Raw genomic sequence first — 23,553 nt, 5'->3', positions numbered from 1 at the left:
CCATAAGACCCTTTACCAACCTACCAATACTCCTGTACTATCTACCTTCATCATCCCCTATACCAATCTGAAGACCTTACGATCATCACATAAACTTCTTGTAAATATTTTTAAATCAAACAACAGGGCTGGTGACTCTCTCTTCTCTAATACTGTCGGAACATTCTGGAATCTTCTTCCCAGTGAACTTTCCTCAGTTCCATCTATTTCACTTTTCAAAAGCAAACTAAAACTCTTCCTCAGAACACACTGGTTGTGCCCCTGTACCAAACCTGACTAAGCAACTAGCTCTTCTAATCTTGCTTCTGCCTACCCTCTTCTTCTCATTAATCAAGTTCTATTTTCCTTAAATTACAACATAACCTTGTCCTTCTAGATACTGTTACTTGCATCTGCTGGAAACATATTATTGTAACAACTTTTTTTTTTACTAACATAATTAGATAATAACCTGCCTTCTTTTTTATATTATGTATTAACCTGCAGTTTTGTATTGTACCTGCATTTTTATTTTGCACTATGTTATGAATGTCTGCCCTCTTTGATTATCTCTGTACTGTACTTGCAACTTGCATTGTATATATTAATTTTTGTATATATGATTTTGTTTTGTTTTCACGGAGCTTATCTCCCTGGGCTTCTACTGAAAATGGACATGTATCCAGTTAGAATAGCCCGGTCAATAAATGTAAAATAAAATAAATAAAATAAAATAAATAAATAAATGTCTAGGTCAGGCTTTGGTAGGACCATTCTCCAGGAGTTTCTGGACCCTTTTCATTCCATCTACCTGTTGTTCTAAGCTATGGCAATCTATCCATACATAGCTTAGGCTTTTGCAGCAGTGATCAATATGAAGAACATACCATAACTGTGTAAGTAAACTTATCATAACAGGAGATATTTGAATGATCTCTGCTGCAGTAGCCACTCCCTCCCTCAACCCCCTCTTTTTTAGTGTATTTTTATGCCAGGATGTGGACATTTGATTTTTGCTGTTCCTAGCAATATAGTCTTGGGACTCAGCCTCCCTCTGTCAGTTGGCATGAAAGCTCTGAAAGGCTTGGTACCCAAACCTGTGTTTTAGTCAGCTCAGTTTGAGCTAATGGTTTGGGCATGTGGAAGATACCCTGAAGCTTTGGAAGCTGCCTGGATGTTATTTCCTTAGCAGGATATAACCCACATAGCTTAGGCTGCAGCAACAGAGATCATTTGAAAATCTACTGTTATGGTAAGTTTGTTTAAACAATCATACTTTCCCTGATGCCATGACCAAATTTCAGTAATAGTATAAATACCATCTTGGATCTCCCCCGAAAAGAGGCCACTAGCCTAGTGGCACCCCATCAACAAGGCATAAATAAATAACTAAACAAATAAATAAATAAATAAAACATCAAATAAACTTGAACCTAAATATTAAGCACAGATCAACATGAGTATTTGGAATCTCCTAGAGCTTGAAAGTAGTGATGTGCAGCAACCAGACAAATATGTATGTGAAATAACACAGTCATTTCAATTGAGTTCTGGATGTTTGTATTCTAACTTCCACTGGCTGCATCTAGATCCTTTTGATAAAATCAGTTTATTTCTTCACATTAAAAACAAATGTTTATATCTCTAGAACCATATGAGTTAATGTTGTGTCTTTCGGCTTATCTGCCACAGCGGAACTCCGGTCCGCTAATGTTTGGTAGTGGATTTTTATGTGCCGAGTTACCAGCCCTGATGCACAACCATCAACGAAGGCACGCCCATTCACGCATGCCTACACACAGAATAAAGAACTGTAAATGGCAAACTAACTTTTACAGAGGGACTAGTCATTAGATTCTAGGACTTAAAAAGTCACAGAAAGGACAACAAATATGAATTTTTGTATTTTTTGTAAACAATGTACTGTGCTTCAGAAACCATCCAAGTTATACACATAGGCCCCAATTCCAAAAGGCTTGCTCTCGGTGTTAAGTGACCATTTTACATTGAGAGCAGGCTGAGAGCAGATGTTTTGGAATCTGGTCCCCGTAATAAGCCTGTTTATAGATAGGCTATTCACCAAAATAAATCACTTATACCATGAGCATGTCTTTTGGAATCAGAGTGCACTTACATTGAGATCAACTCTTTTGGGGTATGGCCTAATGTCAGCAGCATTTTTTTCTAAATTATTTTTAATGGATTTTCAAAACAAGAAAATATTACTAAACAAGAAGTTAAATAAATCCAATAACTCTACAGTTTTATTTATATATATATATATATATATATATATATATATATATATATATATATATATATATATATATATATCTGTTTGTGTGTGTGTGTGTGTGTGTGTATATATATATATATATATATATATATATATATATATATATATATATATATATATATATATATATATATATGCACAATCTGTAAGATATAGTCACATAATTAAACAGTGTTCAAACATTATATAAACATATATACATAAGACCAACACATGCTCTATCTTCCACATATCTATTTATCAATCCTGAAAATTATTCATGTTGATGTAACTTATAATCCTTAGTTTTATTGAAATTCCAGTAAAATCATGCCATAGATGTCCATTTTGGAGGTTTTGTTTCCATCATATTCAATTTGTAATAATAATAAATTCTTCTATCCAGTTTTAAATACTAAAGTATAGACTCTCCACTTTTACAGAGTGCATCTTTCTCCATTCCCTTGTTATAACCATTTTTGGTACAAATACTCATAGCATCCAAGCATTCACTTTTCTTCTTACTCCAGCCTGCTACAATTGTCTCTATCCTGAGCCCAAGTAGTTCCCAGGACCAAACTAAGGATTTACCAAATATTTCAGTCCACCTTTGTCTGCCTCCATCTTTGTTGTGCTCTTCTACAGTCCCAAGACATTGGCATCATTCCTGCATCCTCAACTCCGCATCTGCACCATTTCAAATTAGACATTTCTTTATCCTATGTTATTTTGTTGAATGTATTATGCCACAAATAGATGAAATGTGCTTTTCCTGTGTATGTACCCAATCATCTTGAATTATTTTCTAACTGATAATTTTCTTAATCACCCAGACCCTCTCTAACCTAGCTCATATTTCTGTACTTCTATGCTATTTGATGTTCTCATATATTAAGCTACCTCAGCCCTTTTTAATACTGTTCCCCTTGCTTTATAAGTATAGATCACCTCCAGTCCTAAAGTTGTGGAAAATTTCACCTCCTGTATGTCACTGACTATACCCCACAATTTTCCTTCTCCCACCCAGACCATCACTATTTTATTACAGTAGAATTCCAATCCTGACACTTTTATGAATTTGTCAAATATATCCAACACCATTAGTAAAATTTTATCTATTTTTTTTGTCCATTAAAATATAATTCATAGTACAATCATCCATTTATGGCTGAGACATGGCCTTGCCTTCACTTCTATGCTTCTATTGTAATGCCTCATCCATATGTAAGGCCAGCTCATCAGTTACTAAGAGGAACAATCCTGGTGACAAAGGGCAAAGAGAGATTTTTACTTGTACCAATATTCTCTCATTTATTAATAACTCAGAAGTGGGATTATCCATTCACTGCAATATTTCAAACAGAAAGTCACAATGTACTATACTAAAACCTTTGTTTAATATTAGATAACATTACCCCTGCATGATGATATACTACTTGGTGGTTTTCAAGAAAGCTGGCTATATTTCACCAGTTATCAATTCACTGCCTACTTTTAATAAACCCATTTATTTCTGATCTTAGAATCCTGTGTAGGACTCAATCCTGGAATTTTCCTAGAGTTTTTCCCAGGATTTTTTTATCCAAATTCAAAAGTAAGATCAGTCTAAAATTAGCCAAATCTGATTTATTTCCCTTCCCTTTCTGTATTACAATGCTTCTAGTGTACTTCATACTATCAGGGCTAACATTTGACCTCCATATTTATTTGCAGTGTTCTAACAAGACTAATTTAATTTCTTTTGTTCTCAATTTATAAAATTCAGGGTAAAATCCAGCCAGTCCAAATACTTTCCCTCTCTTTATGTTCTATATGGCTATTTGAATTTCCTGTTGTCTAATAGCTGTGTTTAACTTCAATCGATCCTCTTCTTGTACTGTCTTTCTATGTAGTTTACTTTGAAACCATTCTTGTATTTAGACCCCCCCCCCTCATGCTTTTGGTATATTCTACAAAGCCAGCACAATAAGGTGACTGTAAAACAACAGTTTAATAAAACTGTTCAAAACATCACTAGGGGTGTAAAAAAGCCCCTGTGAATACACTAAATATACATAATATACAGCAAACCGGTTTCGGCTAACCTAGCTTTCCTCAGTGCAACAAAGTTAATGAATGTAGGCAGAGTCTGAGCTGTATATAAAGACAGCTCAATTATACAGTTAAATATAATTGAAAATTTACAAATGCTCATTCAAACCAGGGCTAAATAGCCCTCCTAATTTAATTATCCATTTCTTCTCCTTGGAATTAAGTATGGAGTGCCAACCCCTGTTACAGTTTCTGTCCACACCAATTTTATCAATTATGGTAAAATGAAAAGAGGCTGTTGGATGCTTTAAAGTGTGTTTATATAGAGAACTGGTCGATTTATGGTTCCTGACATCACTCATATGTTCAGAAATTCTGATTCTCAATGGCCTAGAAGTTTGCCCTATGCTGAGCATGAGCAGGAAGCCAGATAAACAACCCAGTCTGAACCACAGTTTGCCAAAAACTTGATGTCAAATACCTGTGCTGTATTCTTGCTGGTAAATTGTTTGGTCTTGAATACTCTGGGGAAATGGGTACAATGCCCACAAGGATAAGATCACATTAATTACTCCCCAGTTATATTACTTTGCCAGACTGTATTTGTAGATCTATAGGAATGTTTATAATGACTCAAATGGGAACCCAAAGTTTGTCCCCTACGAAATGAAAAGTGGCATTTATCCCCAATTATTGAAGCCAATTTATTATCTGCTAACAATATATTCCAATGTTTGTTTATAATACTCATGAGTCCACCAGTATTCTGACCATAAGTAGTGACCATTCTTAACAAATTTTGGCCCTCTATTGTTTTTGGTTTGTATTGTAATAATTGTTCCCTGGATTGTGTGCTTGCCCACCTACTAGCCATGGTAATATCTCCTGATCTATAGCCTCTATTGTGAAAATCTGACAACAAGATCTTCCTTATATTTATTGAATGTGTTATTTTCTGAACATACACATCTGACCCTCAGAAACTGTGACTTGGGGATGTTTTGGATAACATGTTGTGGGTTGATGCTAGTGGCATACAATAAGGAATTTAATTGTGGATATTTCCTATAAATTTCAGTTCTTAAAGTGTTATCAACATTCCTGGTTATAGTTACATCTAGGAAGGTGATTTCTTGGTGATGAAAATTCAGCTTAAACTCTATACCCCACTTATTCTTATTCAGATTTTCCACAAATTCCATAAGGTAAGCACTATCTGCCCTCCACACCAACCAACAGTCATCCAGATACCTCCTCCAAATATCTATATCCCCCAAGTAAATATTATGGTTAGGGTCATATATCAATTGCATTTCAATATAGGCCATAAACAGATCTGCATAGATGGGGGCAAAAGAAGCCCCCATTGCCATGCCTTGTAGCTGCAAATAGCATGTTCCATGGAAATAAAACACATTTTTCTCAAGAACATGCTCTGCCAAGCATACTAAAAATGTATTAAACCCCGGTGGATATAAAGCAGTTCTGTCAAGCCAAAATTGGAGAGCTAAGAGTCCCATCCAATGGGGAATATTTGTATATAATGATGTTACATCTAATGTACATACAAGCCAATCAGACATTGGAACATGTACTATGAGGAGGCACTCAGACCACTTCAGGATGTCAGATACTATATGGCCATGCCATTAAATCCTACAATCAGATTTAAAGCTGAGATGGATAGATGCTTATTCAAAGCCAAACAGGAAGGTATTATTACAGAAACGGATGTGTATCATCTCACAGTCAAAGATCCTAAATCCCAATATATTTATTTTTTACCAAAGATACACAAGGACCCTCAGAAACTACCAGGGAGACCTATAGTTTCAGGCAGGAACAGCTTGACAGAACCTTTATCTGTATTCCTGACCCAATATTTAAAACCTCTTTTGGGGTGTGTTAGGTCATGCATCCAGGACACAACGGAATTCTTGGGGATTATGTCCAACACACAGTTGGAATCTGATTGGCTCCTATGTACGTTAGATGTAATGTCATTATATATCAATATTCCCCATTGGGCAGGACTCTTAGCTCTCCAATTTTGGCTTGACAGAACTGCTTTATATACGTTGGGGTTTAATACATTTTTAGTATGCTTGGCGGAGCATGTTCTTGAGAAAAATGTTTTTTATTTCCATGGAACATGCTATTTGCATCTACAAGGCACAGCAATGGGGGCTTCTTTTGCCCCATCTATGCAGATCTGTTTATGGCCTATATTAAGATGCAATTGATACATGACCCTAACCATAATATTTACTTGGGGGATATAGATATTTGGAGGAGGTATTTGGACAACTGTTGGTTGGTGTGGAGGGCAGATAGTGCTTACCTTATGGAATTTGTGGAATATTTGAATCAGAATAAGTGGGGTATAGAGTTTAAGCTGAATTTTCATCACCAAGAAATCACCTTCCTAGATGTAACTATAACCAGGAATGTTGACAACACTTTAAGAACTGAAATTTATAGGAAATATCCACAATTCAATTCCTTATCGTATGCCACTAGCCTCCACCCACAACATGTTATCCGAAACATCCCCAAGTCACAGTTTCTGAGGGTCAGATGTGTATGTTCGGAAGATAACACATTCAATAAATATAAGGAAGATCTTGTTAGATTCCACAATAGAGGCTATAGATCAGGAGATATTACCATGGCTAGTAGGTGGGCAAGCACACAATCCAGGGAACAATTATTACAATACAAACCAAAAACAACAGAGGGCCAAAATTTGTTAGGAATGGTCACTACTTATGGTGGGAATACTGGTTGTCTCAAGAACATTATAAACAAACATTGGAATATATTGTTAGCAGATAATAAATTGCCTTCAATAAATGGAGATAAATGCCACTTTTCATTTAGCAGGGGACAAACTTTGGGTTCCCATTTGAATCATTATAAACATTCCTACAGATCTACAAATACAGTCTGGCAAAGTACTATGACTGGGGAGAAATTAATGGGATCTTATCCTTGTGGGCATTGTACTCATTTCCCCAGAGTATTCAAGACCAAACAATTTACCAGTAAGAATACAGCACAGGTATTTGACATCAAGTTTTTGGCAAACTGTGGTTCAGACTGGGTTGTTTATCTGGCTTCCTGCTCATGCTCAGCATAGGGCAAACTTCTAGGCCATTGAGAATCTGAATTTCTGAATATATGAGTGATGTCAGGAACCATAAATTGACCAGTTCTCTATATAAACACACTTTAAAGCATCTGACAGACTCTTTTTATTTTACCATAATTGATAAAATTGGTGGGGACAGAAACTGTAACGGGGGTTGGTACTCCATACTTAATTCCAAGGAGAAGAAATGGATAATTAAATTAGGAGGGCTGTTTAGCCTTGGTTTGAAAGAGCATTTGTAAAATTTCATTTATATTTAATTGTATAATTGAGCTGTCTTTATATACAGTTCAGACTCTTCCTACATTCATTAACTTTGTTGCACCGAGGAAGGCTAGGTTAGCCGAAACCGGTTTGCTGCATATTATGTATATTTAGTGTATTCACAGGGGCTTTCTTACACCCCTAGTGATGTTTTGAACAGCTTTGTTAAACTGTTGTTTTACAATCTCCTTATTGTGCTGGCTTTGTTTTTTGGAGTATTGGAGCAGTTTTGAGCCGTTGCACTTGCCATACTTGCGAGGGAATGATGTTTTGTGGTTCTTAGAACATTATTATACCAAATACACATTTTTACAAGTATATGCATGCCCATTAAAGAATAAAATATCATAATAATCTGTAAATGACTACAGTATTAATGTTTTTTCCCATAGGTTCTTCAGAATAATCTTATAATAATGTTTAAATGACAAAGAAGACTGTGTATTCAGCATAGAGTCATGTACCTCTTTTCTAATGTATATTACTGTTTTTACATAGTCTACAGACTTTTATTGTGATGTGTGTGTGAATTATATATATATATATATATATATATATATATATATATATATTTATATATATACACACACACACACACACACACACACACACACACACACACACACACACACACACACACACACACAAACACACACGTCTTTTTCACGTAGTTATGGATGTTTTTCTCTTTTTACACATGAAAATTGTTATCTCTGCTGGAACTGGGTGATCTGGGTGATACAGGATCTAGTTTCCTTGGTGCACCCCTGGTATGCCAGCAATATTCATTTTGCATATTAAAGGCTGATTTCCTCTCTTCCCTCCACTGATGTTCTCACATTTGGTACTCTGTCATCCCATGAATTGCTCTCTACCCATGCTGTTTGCTGTGGTTTCTACTTTATTTTTACCAGGAGAAGAGTCACCACAAAAGGTGGCTTGGATTCGGCAGTGCTGACTCCAGCTCCACAAAGTGGAGAAGTTCGGGTGTCTGAGATCAGTGTTGTCCTCATTCTCCGAGAATCTAATTTTGCAAAAAAAGGCAAACGGTACTCATTGGAGATGCACAGATACAGCACTAGGGAATTTGGAGGAGTGGAAGATTTGTCTTTTGATTGCAATATGTGTTATTCTTTGGAAGCTCTGTATTTTCATCACAGAAACATGGACACTATGGACACCCCTGCAGCAGAACAAGACAAGAGGTGCTTGAGGAAAACCAGGCATTCCTCTAATACAGTTGCAAAGATGCTTGATAATTTAAAACAAGGTCCTCATATGGGCTCTGCAGGATGGTATCAGCCCACCAGCCCTCAGGGAAGTTTGGTTATCACCTCAGATGTTCTGGTTGCCCTCCTGTGTATGAAAAATACCCAAGCAGTATGTACTTAAATAGATTTTCCAGTCCATGTTCAAGTCTGCTATTATATAATGGTGTAGTAAGTCCATGATCAAGTTTTACCAGCATGCTAGTGGCAGCATCAAGCATTCCAGCTCACAGACTAGTGGCCATTTTGGCTGTGATAATCACCCTAAAAGCAATCATACTAGTGGGATTAGCGCTGGCTATGACCAGTATCATGGAAGTCTGCAATCAAGTTCTGGTGGTCAGTATTCCTTCAGTCCATGTTCAAGTGTAATTGAGGCTAAACATAGACTTCCTACCTATTGGGATTTGGTAGTACCATTTCAGTGATCTGCAATCAGAGGACCAGTGCCAACAGCCAGAAAAGTTGACATTCTTAGCCACCAGCATTGGACAGTCCAGGGGGTCTTATCTTTGAACCTTATTATGGATATTTATCAGGCCATATTCCACAAGAGGCCTGCCATTCACTGACTGGCTACTTAGAAAAACATATGTATGGTCAGTGCTGTGCAGGAATGAGCTGCCAGGAAAAACTGTAATTACTGCCAAATGAAAAAGATCAGTTCAATGGCTTCCATCCCAAGGTCTCTGACCAACTAGGAAGGTTAGCTTTTTAAACATGGAGTCAAAGGAGTCCCAGGTTCTGAAAAGATTAACATTTTCCATCAGATGAGCTCATCACACCTCAGCCCCACCTTAAGCAAACCTCAGGAGCTGCCTCATGTATAGAGTCATGACCTGGAAGTGAAAGAGGAATACTTTGGGAGGACACTATGGGGAAAAGCATTTTACAATATAAATGGATCTGTTTACTGTGAGGAGGATTATTTGTTTTCAGGTTTCCAAGAAGCTGCTGAGAAGTGCTGTACCTGTGGACATCTGATTCTTGAAAAGATTTTGCAGGCAGTGGGAAAATCATACCATCCTGGCTGCTTCCAATGTGCTGTGCATAACAAGTGTCTTGATGGGATCTCGTTTACTGTGGACATTGAAAATAAAGTCTACCCCGTCACTGACTGCAACAAACTGTTTACTTCAAAATGTACTGCATGTTGTCAGCCAATTCTTCAGTGGAGGATTCAGAGGAGATACTCTGGATGGTTTCTATGGATCAGGATTACCACTTTGAATGCTATCATTGTGAGGACTGTGGCATGCAGTTAAGTAACGAGGAAGGTTGTCAGTGTTTTCCCACAATAGTCATCTGCTGTGTCATGACTGTTACATCTGTCATATCACTGCAACCAAGATAGCACTGGCCTACATCTAATGGTGCAATAGGCATATACCAGCTGATATTTTCTCTCCTTGACCCCATCTTCCCAAGAACAGGATGGTACCTCAACATCTAATATCTTTGGACAGTTGGGAGAACAGAGGGTTTGTGGACTGCAGATTGGTAATCCCAAAATGTTAAAACCCATGCTGACTACCGTATATTCCCTTTTTGGGTGTAGACATTTTCCTTTTAGAGGGAATTCCTCCCAGCACACAATAAAAGGGGGGAATTAAAAACTGAAAGACTTGTATTCCAAGTACTGCACTTTTTTGCTGTAGATTTGCTGTGTACATTTTATGTATCTTTTTATTTTATTTTGTTAAATGGAGAAAAAACTACACTACTGATGCTCATGGTTTTGCTGGCTATTTGCTGTTTGCTACTTTCTAAGAGGGCCTGTTTCGTAACACAGTAAGCCAAGGTTACTTTGGCATGTTAAACTGAGTGTGAGCACTGTGCAGCATAGGAGTTATGTGGATGCAGGGGAGGGTGTACAATTTTCAGAAATACATATGTAAGACTTCACACTGCAGTCCCATGCATTCGTCATAAGAGCTGTCACAGGTAAAGACACTAAATGCCTTATCGCAGATGAACAGTTTGTGGCTTCTTGCTGGATGTCAAGAACAGCACTTTAAAACAGGCTACTAGAACTGTATGCTGCCTCTCTCTGTATTTTTCACTCAGCAGCAAACATTCCATAATTATTTTGAAGACTTGAGACTTTTTGCAGTTATACTGTTTGGAGCAGGGAAACGTTCAAAAGCTATGATGTTTATAGATGGCTTTGTTTAACTTTATTTTGTAGGCAGTCATTTTCTAATTTAATTTTAGACATATGACCAGGAAGAGAGTGTAACTGAAGCCTCTTTATGTGTATTCCTGGTCTTGGAAAGATGATAGTTTATGCAATATCCAAACACCAGTGGTGAGTTTCTTACCTAGACCTACTGGATGATGGGGTTTACAGTTATGTGGCCTGATCACTACCTCTGTAGTACTGTTTTCTTATCCATAGATCTTCTTTTGGCTTTTCCCAGTTATGGGTTACCACAGCAGATCGCTATTGATTGGCAGTGGATTTTTATAGTGTCGAGTTGCCAGCCCAGCACCCAACCTTCACAGAAGGCACACACACAAGCACCTACCTGCATGTCTTTAAAGTTCACTCAACCACAGGGAGGACATGCAGACTCCACATAGAAGGAGCACCAGCCGAGAATTGAACTGGAGAACCTCTTGCTGTGAGGCGACTACACTAACCACTGCACCACCATGGCTGGTATCCTTATCCATAGATACTCATCAGCTATTCAGAGTATATGGCTAACTAACTGTAGTTTGTTCTGAATGCAAGGCCATGAAATTTGATGTCATTATTTATTTATTTCTACACTGCCAGTTAGTTAAAAAAGAATCATTTCAGTGTGAACTTTCATGAAAATGCTCTGCCAGTTTATGTGATGTGCCACAATTTTCAAAGCAAACTGTCCACTGAGACTCGCTTAAAAATAAACTAAACCTAAAATTCAAAATAAATAAATAAATAAATAATGTATTGACTTGCATTTCTATGACATTACATTGGGATGAAACACCTAGGCTTAAAATGACCTCCGGGTCGATAGCCTAGTAATCTCCTAAGATCCTATGTGTGGCCGTGAGTAGGATAAAGGAAGAATGGCAGGTAACAGGGGCAGAATGACTAACACAGAGCACAGGCACAGTCAAGGACAAAGCAGAAACTAGAGGCGACATGTAATAAAATCCATTACTTTGGCACTAGCCTACCTTGTGGACCACACCACTGTTTGGCATTAAAAGAGTTATCCTGGAAAGGTATGAGAAACATAATAGCTTTCTACTAGTTTTCATTCAGACACATACTTATTCTTTAAAAAATGTGGCTCAACCTAGGTTTCTTATTAACCTGACCTCTTCCTAGCCAATGAAGTAGCCTACCATATCCCTCCTAAATATATCAAAGCAAGCTCTACATTGTGTGGCATATCTTCCAGGCATTTTTCATTTGCCTAATAAACAATTTGCTCCATTTCATTAGACAGATAAACTGTCCAATGCAATTTAAAAAGGCAGTCAGAAGACACCGTATAAACACTTCATTGTCTAGCAGATATCCAGCAAGCTAGTCTTTTCATTTTCACTAACTGATTCCTCTACTTTTTTCATTACTTTTCTTATTCCAGTCCTCATGTTAAAAATCCTTGAGAAATTCTAATTATGTTGGAGCCACTATTAATATAACATGATTTTTATCTGGCTGTTATTATAGGCTAATTTTGCACCTAAGTTCATTAAATAATAACCATGTGCTTTATGTTCAGAAGTGTTTCTGATGTACCATGTAACAGAATGTGGTTTCCTTAATAGTTGATGGTTTATTGGTCCTACACTTACTACATTCTTAAATTGATCATTGTTACTGTTCAGTGCATCTACTAACACTATGTACTGTGATTTGTTCATGAGGATTTTCTTTAATCCGATGTCCAGCACTGTGATTTCTGAATAATATTTTTTCTTTTGTCTAACTTCTATTTGGCTTACTGTCAGATATTGGACACTGCCTATACTGAATTAGGCAATAATGACTAAACAATACCATAACCATTAGTGTTGAGCACCCAATATACCAAACTACTGCACCTGCCGACCCCCCCCCCCCCCTTCACAGTTAGTGATTGTTCCTGGTTTCTGGAGCAGTAGGAACTTTCAGGATTCAGTGCACTTTTTTTGGCACTATCTTCTTTCAGTCATTCCTGAAACTGGGATCTACCTCGTTGGCCTACTCTGGTAAACAAAATGCAAATAAACAAGTATTAAGTAAGTAAATAAATAAATGACTGCTCTAGTATTTGTCAAAAGCCAACTTGGTGAGGTACTAATTTGCCGAGCACAGCTTGGTAAACGTCAATGCCATGATTGCTGTTTTCTCTATGAAATTGCTGCAGATGTAGTTTCTAAGTATATGTCAGTAATTATTCCTTTCTTTTAGGAGAGTTTTCTCTTCTTCAAGTTTACGTCACCCTACAGTTGGTATATACAAGTGTGGAGGGGGGGTGAGGGGCTTTCACCCTCAAAGGGGGGTTTAAGGGAGCAAAAATCACTTACATGTAAGTTATTCATCAAATTGATTTTGCTCAAGAGAACAGGATTCTCATGAATTGCAACTTGATGAGTCATAGTGGAAGCCAAATAAATATAGACATATGTGGATATTAAAATGAATCTTATACTAGGAATTGTCATTTTGATAAAATTCTGCTTCTATTCAAAGTGGATATATGAAAATTATTGCTCTTTTGGGACAGTTTCCATATCTGCTTAGATGCTTAGAAATAACTTTCATTTTTGACTTGGTGGTAACCAGGAGAGAAAAATGTCCAAATGAAGGAGATTAATTAGACCATGTAAAATGAAAGAAATAACACAGAAATGAAGATTTGTCTGTTTTATTTATTTGATTTGTTGTTATCTGCTGCCCCCTCATTATATCTCCTGGAATTTCATTTCAGTAGTTGGAAGATCCTTGCTAATCGCTCTGGAGCATAAAAAATATTTGTGCAGGTATTTACAAGTAAATATCCTGAATTTCCTACTTCTGATCACCTTGCTTGGCATTATAAATATATGTTGCCATTCTTTCTGAGTTATTTCTATCCCTAGTTGTCTCTTGAGCCCAGCTTTGACATTCAAGTTTATCTGCCTTTGATATTGTTTCAACTGCATTTTGATTTTAGCTATTTGTCTCTGATGTGTCACATTCTCTTCCCTGACTTGTATTAGCTACTTTCCAACTTCTGGCTACTTATCTACTTTAGTAGTAGTCCAGAGCATTCTCATTGCATCCATTCTTAGCCTCTTATAAGCCATCTCCAAACATCAACATTATTTATATTTCACTTGACCTGATTCCAAAATTTGAGGACTGTGTCCTTTTCATACCAACTGATGTTTTATGCCTATACTCCTCTTTTTTTTAATCCTATGTAGAGAGTCTTGCCACCAAACTAATGGCATTTGTCCAAACTATTTGTTTACTGTCCTCCTTGTTGTGAGTAGTATAAGGCGGTCAGTTTTCTCTGCCCTAAGCATAGGATCATAGGATCATAGGAAGTTGCTAGGCTAACGGCCCCAGGGTCCTTTTAAGTTTAGCCAAGTTCAACCCATGTTCCAAAGGGTATCTGGTTCAAGCAGACACTAAAATCAGCACCTATTGCTCCTATCTAAGAGGGACACAGGTGGAAACCCCAGAGTCAGTTTCCGGTTACTCATCCAATCATCCAAATTGAGCTTAACTAGGGCCAACAAGGGGCTTTGTTTAACATGAAGAGGAAGCTTGTTCCAAATGTGGGGCAACCTCTGTGAGACAACTCTGTCTCTCCATCAAGTTCTGTTGATGTCACATACCAGGTTAAGGTACTTTTAGCGAGTGACCCGTATTCCATTTGACTTGCAAATGTGCAGCATTTCCATCAAAGATGGGTCAGAGATTGCTCTATATGCAAGGCACAGATCATCTCTGAGCAGTCTGTATGACACAAAGTATAAATTGACAATGAGTTCAATCTGTCCACATAAAACAAATTTTGAAGACCCTGAATGAATTTTCTTCGTAAGAAACCTTTATGATCTTTCAAATTGCTGCAGATGTTTGGAAAGGAGCATTGTACTCTATTATTGGCCTGATGATGGAAGCGTACAGGGGGGGTTATAACCTATTTTTTTTCTGCAGGCAATGCCCTTACTTATGAGATGAGCTATATAAAATGCCCTTCTTACCACTGTGGAGACATGGTGATTGAAGTTAAGGTCACTGTCAACCTGTGTGCCCAGATCTCTCACCACTGACTGTGTGCTTAGGGTATTGCTATTGATGTGGTAGTTTGCAGGAACATCACCCTTGCCAAAGGGGATGATAATGCATTTTTCTGAATTATGTTTAAGATCATGACTTTGGCACCAGTCATTAGTCTGCGTAAGACCTTCTTGCAGGATGTTGACATCACTAGGGATTTCAGTGATCACTCCCAGTTTGCAGTCATCAGCAACCTTTGTCAGCCACATCCCTTTAGTTTTAGCCTGTACTTTGGAGAAGTAGATTCCGAACAGTAGGGGTCCCAGAACAGATCCATGCGGCACACCACTAGTTACGGGTCTGCTGGAGGAGGTGGAGTCCCCTATTTTGACTGTCTGAGTTCTATCAGTGAGACAGTTTGCAACCCACTTGACAATATATGGGTTGGTGCCCAGCTGGGTGAGTTTATTTATCATGCTTGAGTGGGGGATTGTGTCAAAGGTCTTGGCTAAGTCTAAGTAGGCTGTATGCACAGATTTGCCCTCATCTAGGGCTTTGACGACTGTCTCGAAGAAATCCACCAAGTTTAACAGGCATGATCTCCCCTTGACAAAGCCAAACTGGGTGGGGTCAAGCGTTTGGAGATTTCCTATATCTTTGTTAATAAGGTCTATGATGATTTGTTCCATGGTCTTGCAGATAAGGCTGGTCAGGCTAATGGGTCTATAGTTCTCAGGGTCTGTGGATGCACCCCGTTTGTGCAAAGAGATGATGGCAGCTGTTTTCCATTCCACTGGGATGAAGCCAGTGCTTAGGCTGTGATTAAAAAGCATGCTCAATGGTGATGCTAATTCCTGTTTTAACCACTGTAGAATACAGCCCAGGATGCTGTCTGGTCACACAGAGGCTGTGCTTTTGGCCTTGGAGAGGGAATTTAAGACCTCCTCCTCAGAGATACTAGGCAGGCGACAGGTGTTTGGAATGCTTTGGGGTATATGTGGCGGGAAGGTACCTGTTAGCCAGCAGGTTTGCTATATCTACAGGTTTTATATATGTAGTACTATTAACTATGAGTTCAGCACAGATCTGGGCCTTACCTTTGAGTTTACAGATGTAACTAAAGAATACCTTGTGGTTATCCTTAGTTAGGGAAGCTAATCTGGATTCTTAGTTAGTTTTGGAGGACTTCAGTAGGAGTCTTATCTACTTGTTTAAGTTGAGGAGGGAGTGTTTTCAGTTTTGAGCCCATTCCTTCCTGCTCTTAGACAGCAATTTCTTTCTTCTGTTGTATAGCCTATTAATGGCAGTTGTACACCAGGTAGATTTGGTTTTCCTTGAAGGCCACTAGAAAATCTTTCTGACCCAGCTGTAAGTTCTTCTGTCTTAACATGCCCTTCCGTATCACCTGATACTCATTGTTATGACAATGTACCAATCATCCCCATTGAATGGCTTGTAAGTACTTTACTAGATCTGGTGATCCTAACACATCTTGCTTTCTTAGGGATGTCACTTTCTCCCGGGCTACTCCTGGCAGCCAAAAGTGGTCTCTCATCTAATTCATAATTTTAGCTAATGTCCTGATATTGGATGGTGACCAGAAGGACTATCCTAGATATAACAGGTGCAGTAATACATAACAGTTTATTACTTGCATCTTTTTGTCCATCTCTAATCCCAGTTGTTCCAATTTTTGCAACATCCCTTTATTTTTTCTCAGCACCTCCTGGTAGAAATATAATTTAGGCTCCTTATATGTGCCTTTTGACCATCTCATACTCTTTTGTGTACAAGATATTAGATATCCAGTGAGATGTACATCTTTTCCTCTCAGGCTTTCTGTCACCTTAAACTTCTTAACATTTATTTTATAACCTGAGATATGCTAATAATTTCTCATTTGCTGAAATAACCTACTGACATCCCTTCCTAGACTCCCCACTGTTAACATTATATAATCTGCACACTGGGCAATTTTTAGTTCTATATTTCTCCAGCAATACACCTGTATACCTGACCTTTTTTGCACCACTAATGGTTCTAAATAGATTGCAAATAAGAAAGGAATTAGTGGGCATACTTCTCAATTCCACAAGTTGTTTAGGGTTACCTGTCTCCTGTAGCACCTCAAACGGGTAGCCTAAATCTACACTGCAAAGGCTTTTTCTGTGCCCCATGCTGAGTATTACAAGGACTGATCTCCCACTGCAATGTGTGTCATGTATCACCTTTAAAGTTCTCATTTATTGCTAAATTTTCTTCTTTCCTATAAGGCTGCATTGTTTTTTTATGCATTATGCAATATTTTTGCTAATCTGGCAGCCAGTAACATCATGAATATTTTATATCTTGCATAAGAAAGTTACTAGCCTACAAAAGCCCAGACTTTTCAAGTCTCTTTCTTCCTTTGGTTAGTACAGGTATGGGTCCTTTTTTCCATGATTCTGATTTTATTTTGTTCTAGTATCCTGTTCATTATTTTTCCAGTATGCAAATCAGTTTATCTCACCCAAGTTTCCATAGTTCAAGTGGGAGCCCATCTGCTCCTGGTGACTTCCCTCAAGCTTATTCTCCATTGCTTGTCTAATCTCATCTTCCTGGATCCCTTATATTAATTTCTTCTTCTGACCTTCATGTAATCTTGCAAAATAAAGCCCCCTTAGATATGTTCTGTTTGTTTCTTCAGTCTATCCTATATCTTACTTGAATGTTGCCAAAAAGTCTCTAAAGATTTATAAGATTTCCTCTCCCTTAGTTACAGCAAAGAACAAAATAAATCTTTACTTTTTCTAATAGATAAAGTCAACAATCTTACAAAAAGTCTTTACCTTACAGTGTTTATTCTTCTTTTCATTAACGTGAGAAACAGAACTACAGCACATCTCACAGGAATATACTATAGATCTGAAATGTGCTTTCTTGTCACCATCTTCAGCCATCACAAAAGTAATATAAAGCAAAAAGTAAACTGAACCAGTTAAAAAGTTTAAATAATAGTAGAATCTAAAATAAAAAAAACACAAATGGAGCCTCATGTCACCTGAAATGAATGTGCAGACATTCTTTTTTCTGCGTTTTTTTTTTAAATAACTTGCTCAGTTTGGAAAAGAAAATCACCATATCACCTCTACCATCATAAATACAATAAGGCACAGATACGTGCGTTATGTTAAGGTTTGCTCCTTTTCAGCAAGAGCAAATAAACTTGGTACCACGGTAGTATACAATAATTAGTTTGTACCAGGTGAACATTTTTGTCAGTAGTGAAGACTTATGTTTTTCATTGTCATATTGGCAACCAGAGCTTGGAGTGAGTTTCATAAGTAATTGTTACCTTTTTCTTTTTCTTGCCTGGTCACAACATTGTCATTTGTAGGTTTCACTAGGTCATCTGTTACTTTACGCCGTCTTTTTAAAATGGCCTCCAGTTCATTTTCTTTGACAGCTTGACTTTTCCTGTTTTGACTTTTGGTTCTATTAAATTTTTTGACTGTGCTCTAAATAAAAAGATATATACTTGTCAAATATTTCAAATTAAAATGTTTAAAATGGTATGACAATGTTTAATGTTCATTACAGAAGGGTATAACTATTACATTCGGGTACAAGTCTCTATCCTGTTATCTTTATGGTCAAACTCCATAAATAATTTAACATTTGGTAATGGGTAGTACTAATTACATCTGAAGTAACAGTTAAACAAGTCTGTTTGCACCTAATAAAGCCATACTAAATAGGAACAAGCCACAGCCAAGCCAACTCTGATTCACTTTAAAATACCTACCTACAAAAACTTCAAGTAATCTGATTACAGTGGTTTGCCATGTTTCTAAATTGTCTTTGAAAAGAGTACTGCATAAATCTTTATTATATGTTTAACAGTATTTCTAAGAAAAACAGACTTGTAATAATAGAATAGATTACATAGGCCAAAAACTCAAATGATTGCTTGTATGAGGAATATAACACAAGTAGCAGAGATCCATAATCACTAAAAACAAAAGAAAGGTTGTCAGTGCAGCTAGGAAGGTAGTGTACTAGGCTCACCACCCAGAATTATGATGTTTGAGGGCTTCTTGAAGCATGAGTGCCATGAGTATGAAATCCTGGGAACAGATCCTAGACCACAACATAGGAATATTTGCCTTAGATTTGGCGAGAATTAAAAAAGTGCTACAAACCTCAGCATGATTTGCTGGTTCAAATCTGTTGACAGTAAGCATTGATGAAATTTATCTTTTTGACCTTGTCTCTAGTCAGAAATTAAGCTGAGTTAGTCCCTTCCCTCCTTTCCTGATTAGACTGCATATTTGTTAAGGTACTTTTCTTTCTGAAATACCTGAAGGAATGATGGGCGAACAGTACTTTATCTGTAAATACAGGTGTCTAGTATAAAGGTAAAAAAATAAACCTTAAAAATCTGTAGCAGATTTATCATATCACCCACATTCCTTGTCCATTGTGCAAAAAAAAAAAAAAAAAAAAAGAGAGAGAGAGAGATTTCATTTTAAAAATAGCAAAGCCCTCTACATTTTTCTGTACATTTCAACCTCAATGACTGTTATTTATTTATTTGCTTTTGCTTACTGAGAATGTCCAACTGTGAAAAAGCCCCTTTTCAGTGGATGCCTGGGAGAAGCTCCACAAATTAATTAGCCAGATACCAAAGGGGCTTAGACGTGAGATAGCATGCTGTCCCAAGTGCTTGCAATATTCCTGATTTTGAAAATGTGCTCCAGATGCTCTCAAGCTGCATAGGCGAAAGAGGACTTCCAGACCACTGTACCTGATTTCTTAACAGAACTTGGTCTCTCAGTGTGATAGAACTTAAAAATTTTAATTTAGCATTCAATGGCAATGGAAACTTTCTGCGTTAATAGTGTAGCCAATTGAATTCAAAGGGCAAATTTTCTGCAGAAACAGCTCTACCTTTATGTAGTAAGTAGCACAGCTTACATGCCCGCAGTACCAGTTCCCACATATAGGTGGTGGTGTACAACTACCTGAGGGACACTGAACATCGGTAACCAATGACTGTGTGCATGTGCAATCATTTTTTAGCAGCAATTCCTTCTGGACAGTGGGGGCAATGTATTTTCCTCACCAGTTATTGTGTCCTGTTCATCTTAAGTTCAGACCCACAAAAATTATCTGTTGTTATGCCAGACATGATCATGCACTGATTAAATTTCATATGTGACATACAGGTGGTATTGTGTCATTTCTGGGATAGCTTCTATTGGGGAACTTTATCAGCTATGATGCAGATTCTGTGGTACACCAGGAACCATGATTGTGTAATGAGATTCACTAGTACAGTTTGTCTCTGACTCTTATTACGTACGTCTCCTTGACAAATCATACCATCCATTACATTACATGCTACTGTAGTGCCTTGGTTTAGGTGAATGTTTTACTACATTAAGAAGCAATATAAACATTCATATATTCTTAAATCCCATTGTGCTTTAATGGTTAGATCCATTTACTCAGTCAATTGTTTAATTATTTAATTATATTATTGGTTGATTGGTTTAATGGCTATAAAAATGAAGTAGTGTTACTTGTGCAATGTTCTGATGAAGTTCACTAACAATGGATGAAAGTGCTTAATTATTAAAGTATTTTTTTATCTTTGGGCAGTCCTTTTTATTGGCAGTCTATTTTCAAATTATTTGTTCTGGTTTTACTGCCTTATCTACGGTTTTCACTGTTTAGGTGGATGAACTCTACCACGTCTAGCATCAATTATTTATTTATATTTTGTTAATATGGCTAACACCACTTGGACAAGAGCATGTCATTGTGCTAAAAAAAAAAGCCAATTATACTCATATTGTGCTGTTATGTAAAAATGTCTGAAAATAAGTCATGACTATCATGACAAATGTGGAAGACATTTGTGACACGCATACTGAATGCTAAATTAAATAGCACAGAAATTCTGAGGTGGAGGATGATGCATAATGGAGGCTACCTAAAAGAAACTATTTATTTAATTTTTAACTGGGTAAGTGACAGGATCCCACATGAAGCCTTTTCCAACCATGACTCAGGACACAAGGGCCAGGATAATTGCATTACATATGGACAGTTTTAAGCAATTAGTATGTATCTGTGATGTGAGGGGACACCTAGAGTTATAACTAGGGCAAGCAAGGGAGGTGGCCGCTCCTGGTGTAAGGTGTTGGGGAACATGCTTTAGCACAAGTTTTGACTGCTGCTGAATATTATCACATACAACAATAGTATCTACCTTCAACTGTGTATTCACAATACTGTCCTGCAGCTGATTCATGTTATTTTGTTAGCTTGCTGTTCTACATACCTCTTTAGAATTATTTATGCTAGTTCAATTCTTTCATCTCTATTATATTATAATATTGTTTTGGAGCTTTTCTCCCCGGGCCTCAGCTGAAAATGGGCTATCAGCCCAGTCGGACACTTCCGGTAAACAAATGTAAAATAAATAAATAAATGCTGATGGTGCTAGGTGTTGATTTAATGGTAGCAAGCTGCTTATTACATTGCCACAGTTTTAAAGAATGTAAAAAATATTAATTATATTATTGGTTGATTGGTTTAATGGCTATAAAAATGGAGTAGTGTTACTTGTGCAATGTTCTGATGCACTTTTGTTATCACCTCTGCTCCAACTTTTCTAAGTCCTCCTGAAGATCTAATTTAATTTTCAGTGAACCACTGTCCTTTCCATACCTCTCAACTTCTCTGAGAAGAAGAGCTCTGAGACCCAAAGATATGATGTGAGAGTGTTCAATCTCGCCTTTGTTCTTACACATGGGTTCGGAGCCGATCCTCGGCTCCGTGCCGGCCGACTGCAAGCTCTGCATCGAGAAGAAGCTCGAGGACATCTAATACCCGCAATCCCCCTCTGCCTTTACCTCAGATCTAGTTTGCCGCTGCTGCATACGCATCGCTGGAGACTAGCTCGAGGCTTTTTACAGATAAGATTTTATCTATTCTGGTTAAAGTTTTCAAAAAACTTCTTTAATACCTAGTCATTTAAAGTTAGAGTACGGTGTGTGAGTGGAGTAGAATTCTCGATACCTTAGATTAGTTTAACTTAGTTAACTAACTGGTGTAGAGTTTTTCAGGGCCTACCACCCCTACTTGGATCACTTTTTGACTGAAGATTTGTTGTAGTCTTGCTTCTTAAGCAAGTGACAATCGGACTTTCAAATACCGGATTTGACTTTGTTACTGGATTGACTTACTGGACTGGACTGTCTCTTTCTCTTCATTATGTCTGAGAAAATAAAATCTGGCTTCAAACGTTGTCAGTGTGGCCAAAAGATGTCGGTCACAGACAACCACAGTTCCTGTGTCTACTGTCTTGGCCCTCTCCACTTACAAGAGGACTGCTCTATTTGTCACTCTTTTAGTGGGAGGGTCATGACAGATAGGCGCAGGAAACTGATGGATAGAGGATTGTTGAAACCCTCTTTCCAGGAGGCTCTGGATGCTTCAGACCAGGCATCCAAGTCTTCGAAGGGGTCGAAGGCGTCGGAGCCAAAGTCATCGGCTCCGAGCTCTTCGGGTCTAGTTAGATCACCGGTTCCACAGACTTCTGGTCGCGTGTTCAACTGTTGGCAGTTTCGAGCCTCGAGTCTTGGAACCGGTGACGGAGCTCCCTCCACCGACTCTGCTGAGGTCGGCTCCGTCTTCGATCCCTTCGACTCGTTCTTCTAGGCCCCTTTCCGACACCGATGTGGACCGTGTGGTGCAGAAACTGATGGAGCATACGGCCCTATCCAAGCTTATCTCGGTCTCCTCTCAGTTGATGTCGAGACTTGAAGGCCTGCCACTATCTCCATCTGTTCCTCCTCCGAGACCTGTCCAGTCTTCGAGGCCGGAAGAAGCTGACCTGATGATTGTGGAGCCCTCGGTGCCAGAACCGTCTTTTTCTCGGTCGGCACCGTTCACCTCGACTCCATCCGATCCGGTACTGGAGTCTCGGGGCCGAAGATCCGTCCTTGGTTCCGGGACCGAGAGTCGGACCGATGTTTCAGTTCCGACGCTCCCTCTCGGGGCCTCGGCACGGATCGACTCGGTTCCGTCCTCGGGGTCGGTGCCTTCGGCTCCTGTTTCGGGGATTCTTCCCATTTCTTGAACCGGGAGATACCTCGACTCGGGATCCGCGGGCCTTCGACCTCATGAGGAAGGTGTTGTCTACCCAGACAACCACATCAGCAGGTACAGCTTCTCCTCCCCACAAAGGACCGTTATCCTCCTCTGCACACGGCCACGTCCAAGCGTCGGGCACCAGTGTCTCAGCCACCCCTGGAGGGTGCCCCCTCTTCCTCGGAGGCTTCTTCGGATGCTCCCCACGAAGAAGTCCCTAGGAAAAGACTGTGTAAGAGGAGAC

General features: G+C 38.3%; 1 protein-coding gene across 1 annotated transcript in view; it reads right to left on the bottom strand.

Moving 5' to 3' along the window:
• Window positions 1–23,553, bottom strand: part of LOC122795753 (shootin-1-like) — a 944,918-nt gene that overhangs the window by 66,814 nt on the left and 854,551 nt on the right. The window contains exon 15 of the mRNA XM_044064066.1: window positions 18,502–18,664. Within this exon, the coding sequence (XP_043920001.1) occupies window positions 18,502–18,664 (163 nt within the window). The remainder of the gene's footprint in view (window positions 1–18,501; window positions 18,665–23,553) is intronic.

Source organism: Protopterus annectens, chromosome 2.part2, assembly GCF_019279795.1.
Source record: "Protopterus annectens isolate FY-2018-M chromosome 2.part2, PAN1.0, whole genome shotgun sequence".
NCBI classification, from domain to species: domain Eukaryota; kingdom Metazoa; phylum Chordata; order Ceratodontiformes; family Protopteridae; genus Protopterus; species Protopterus annectens.
Note: the sequence above shows the minus strand (reverse complement) of the source record. Positions and strands in the feature narration are given on the sequence as shown.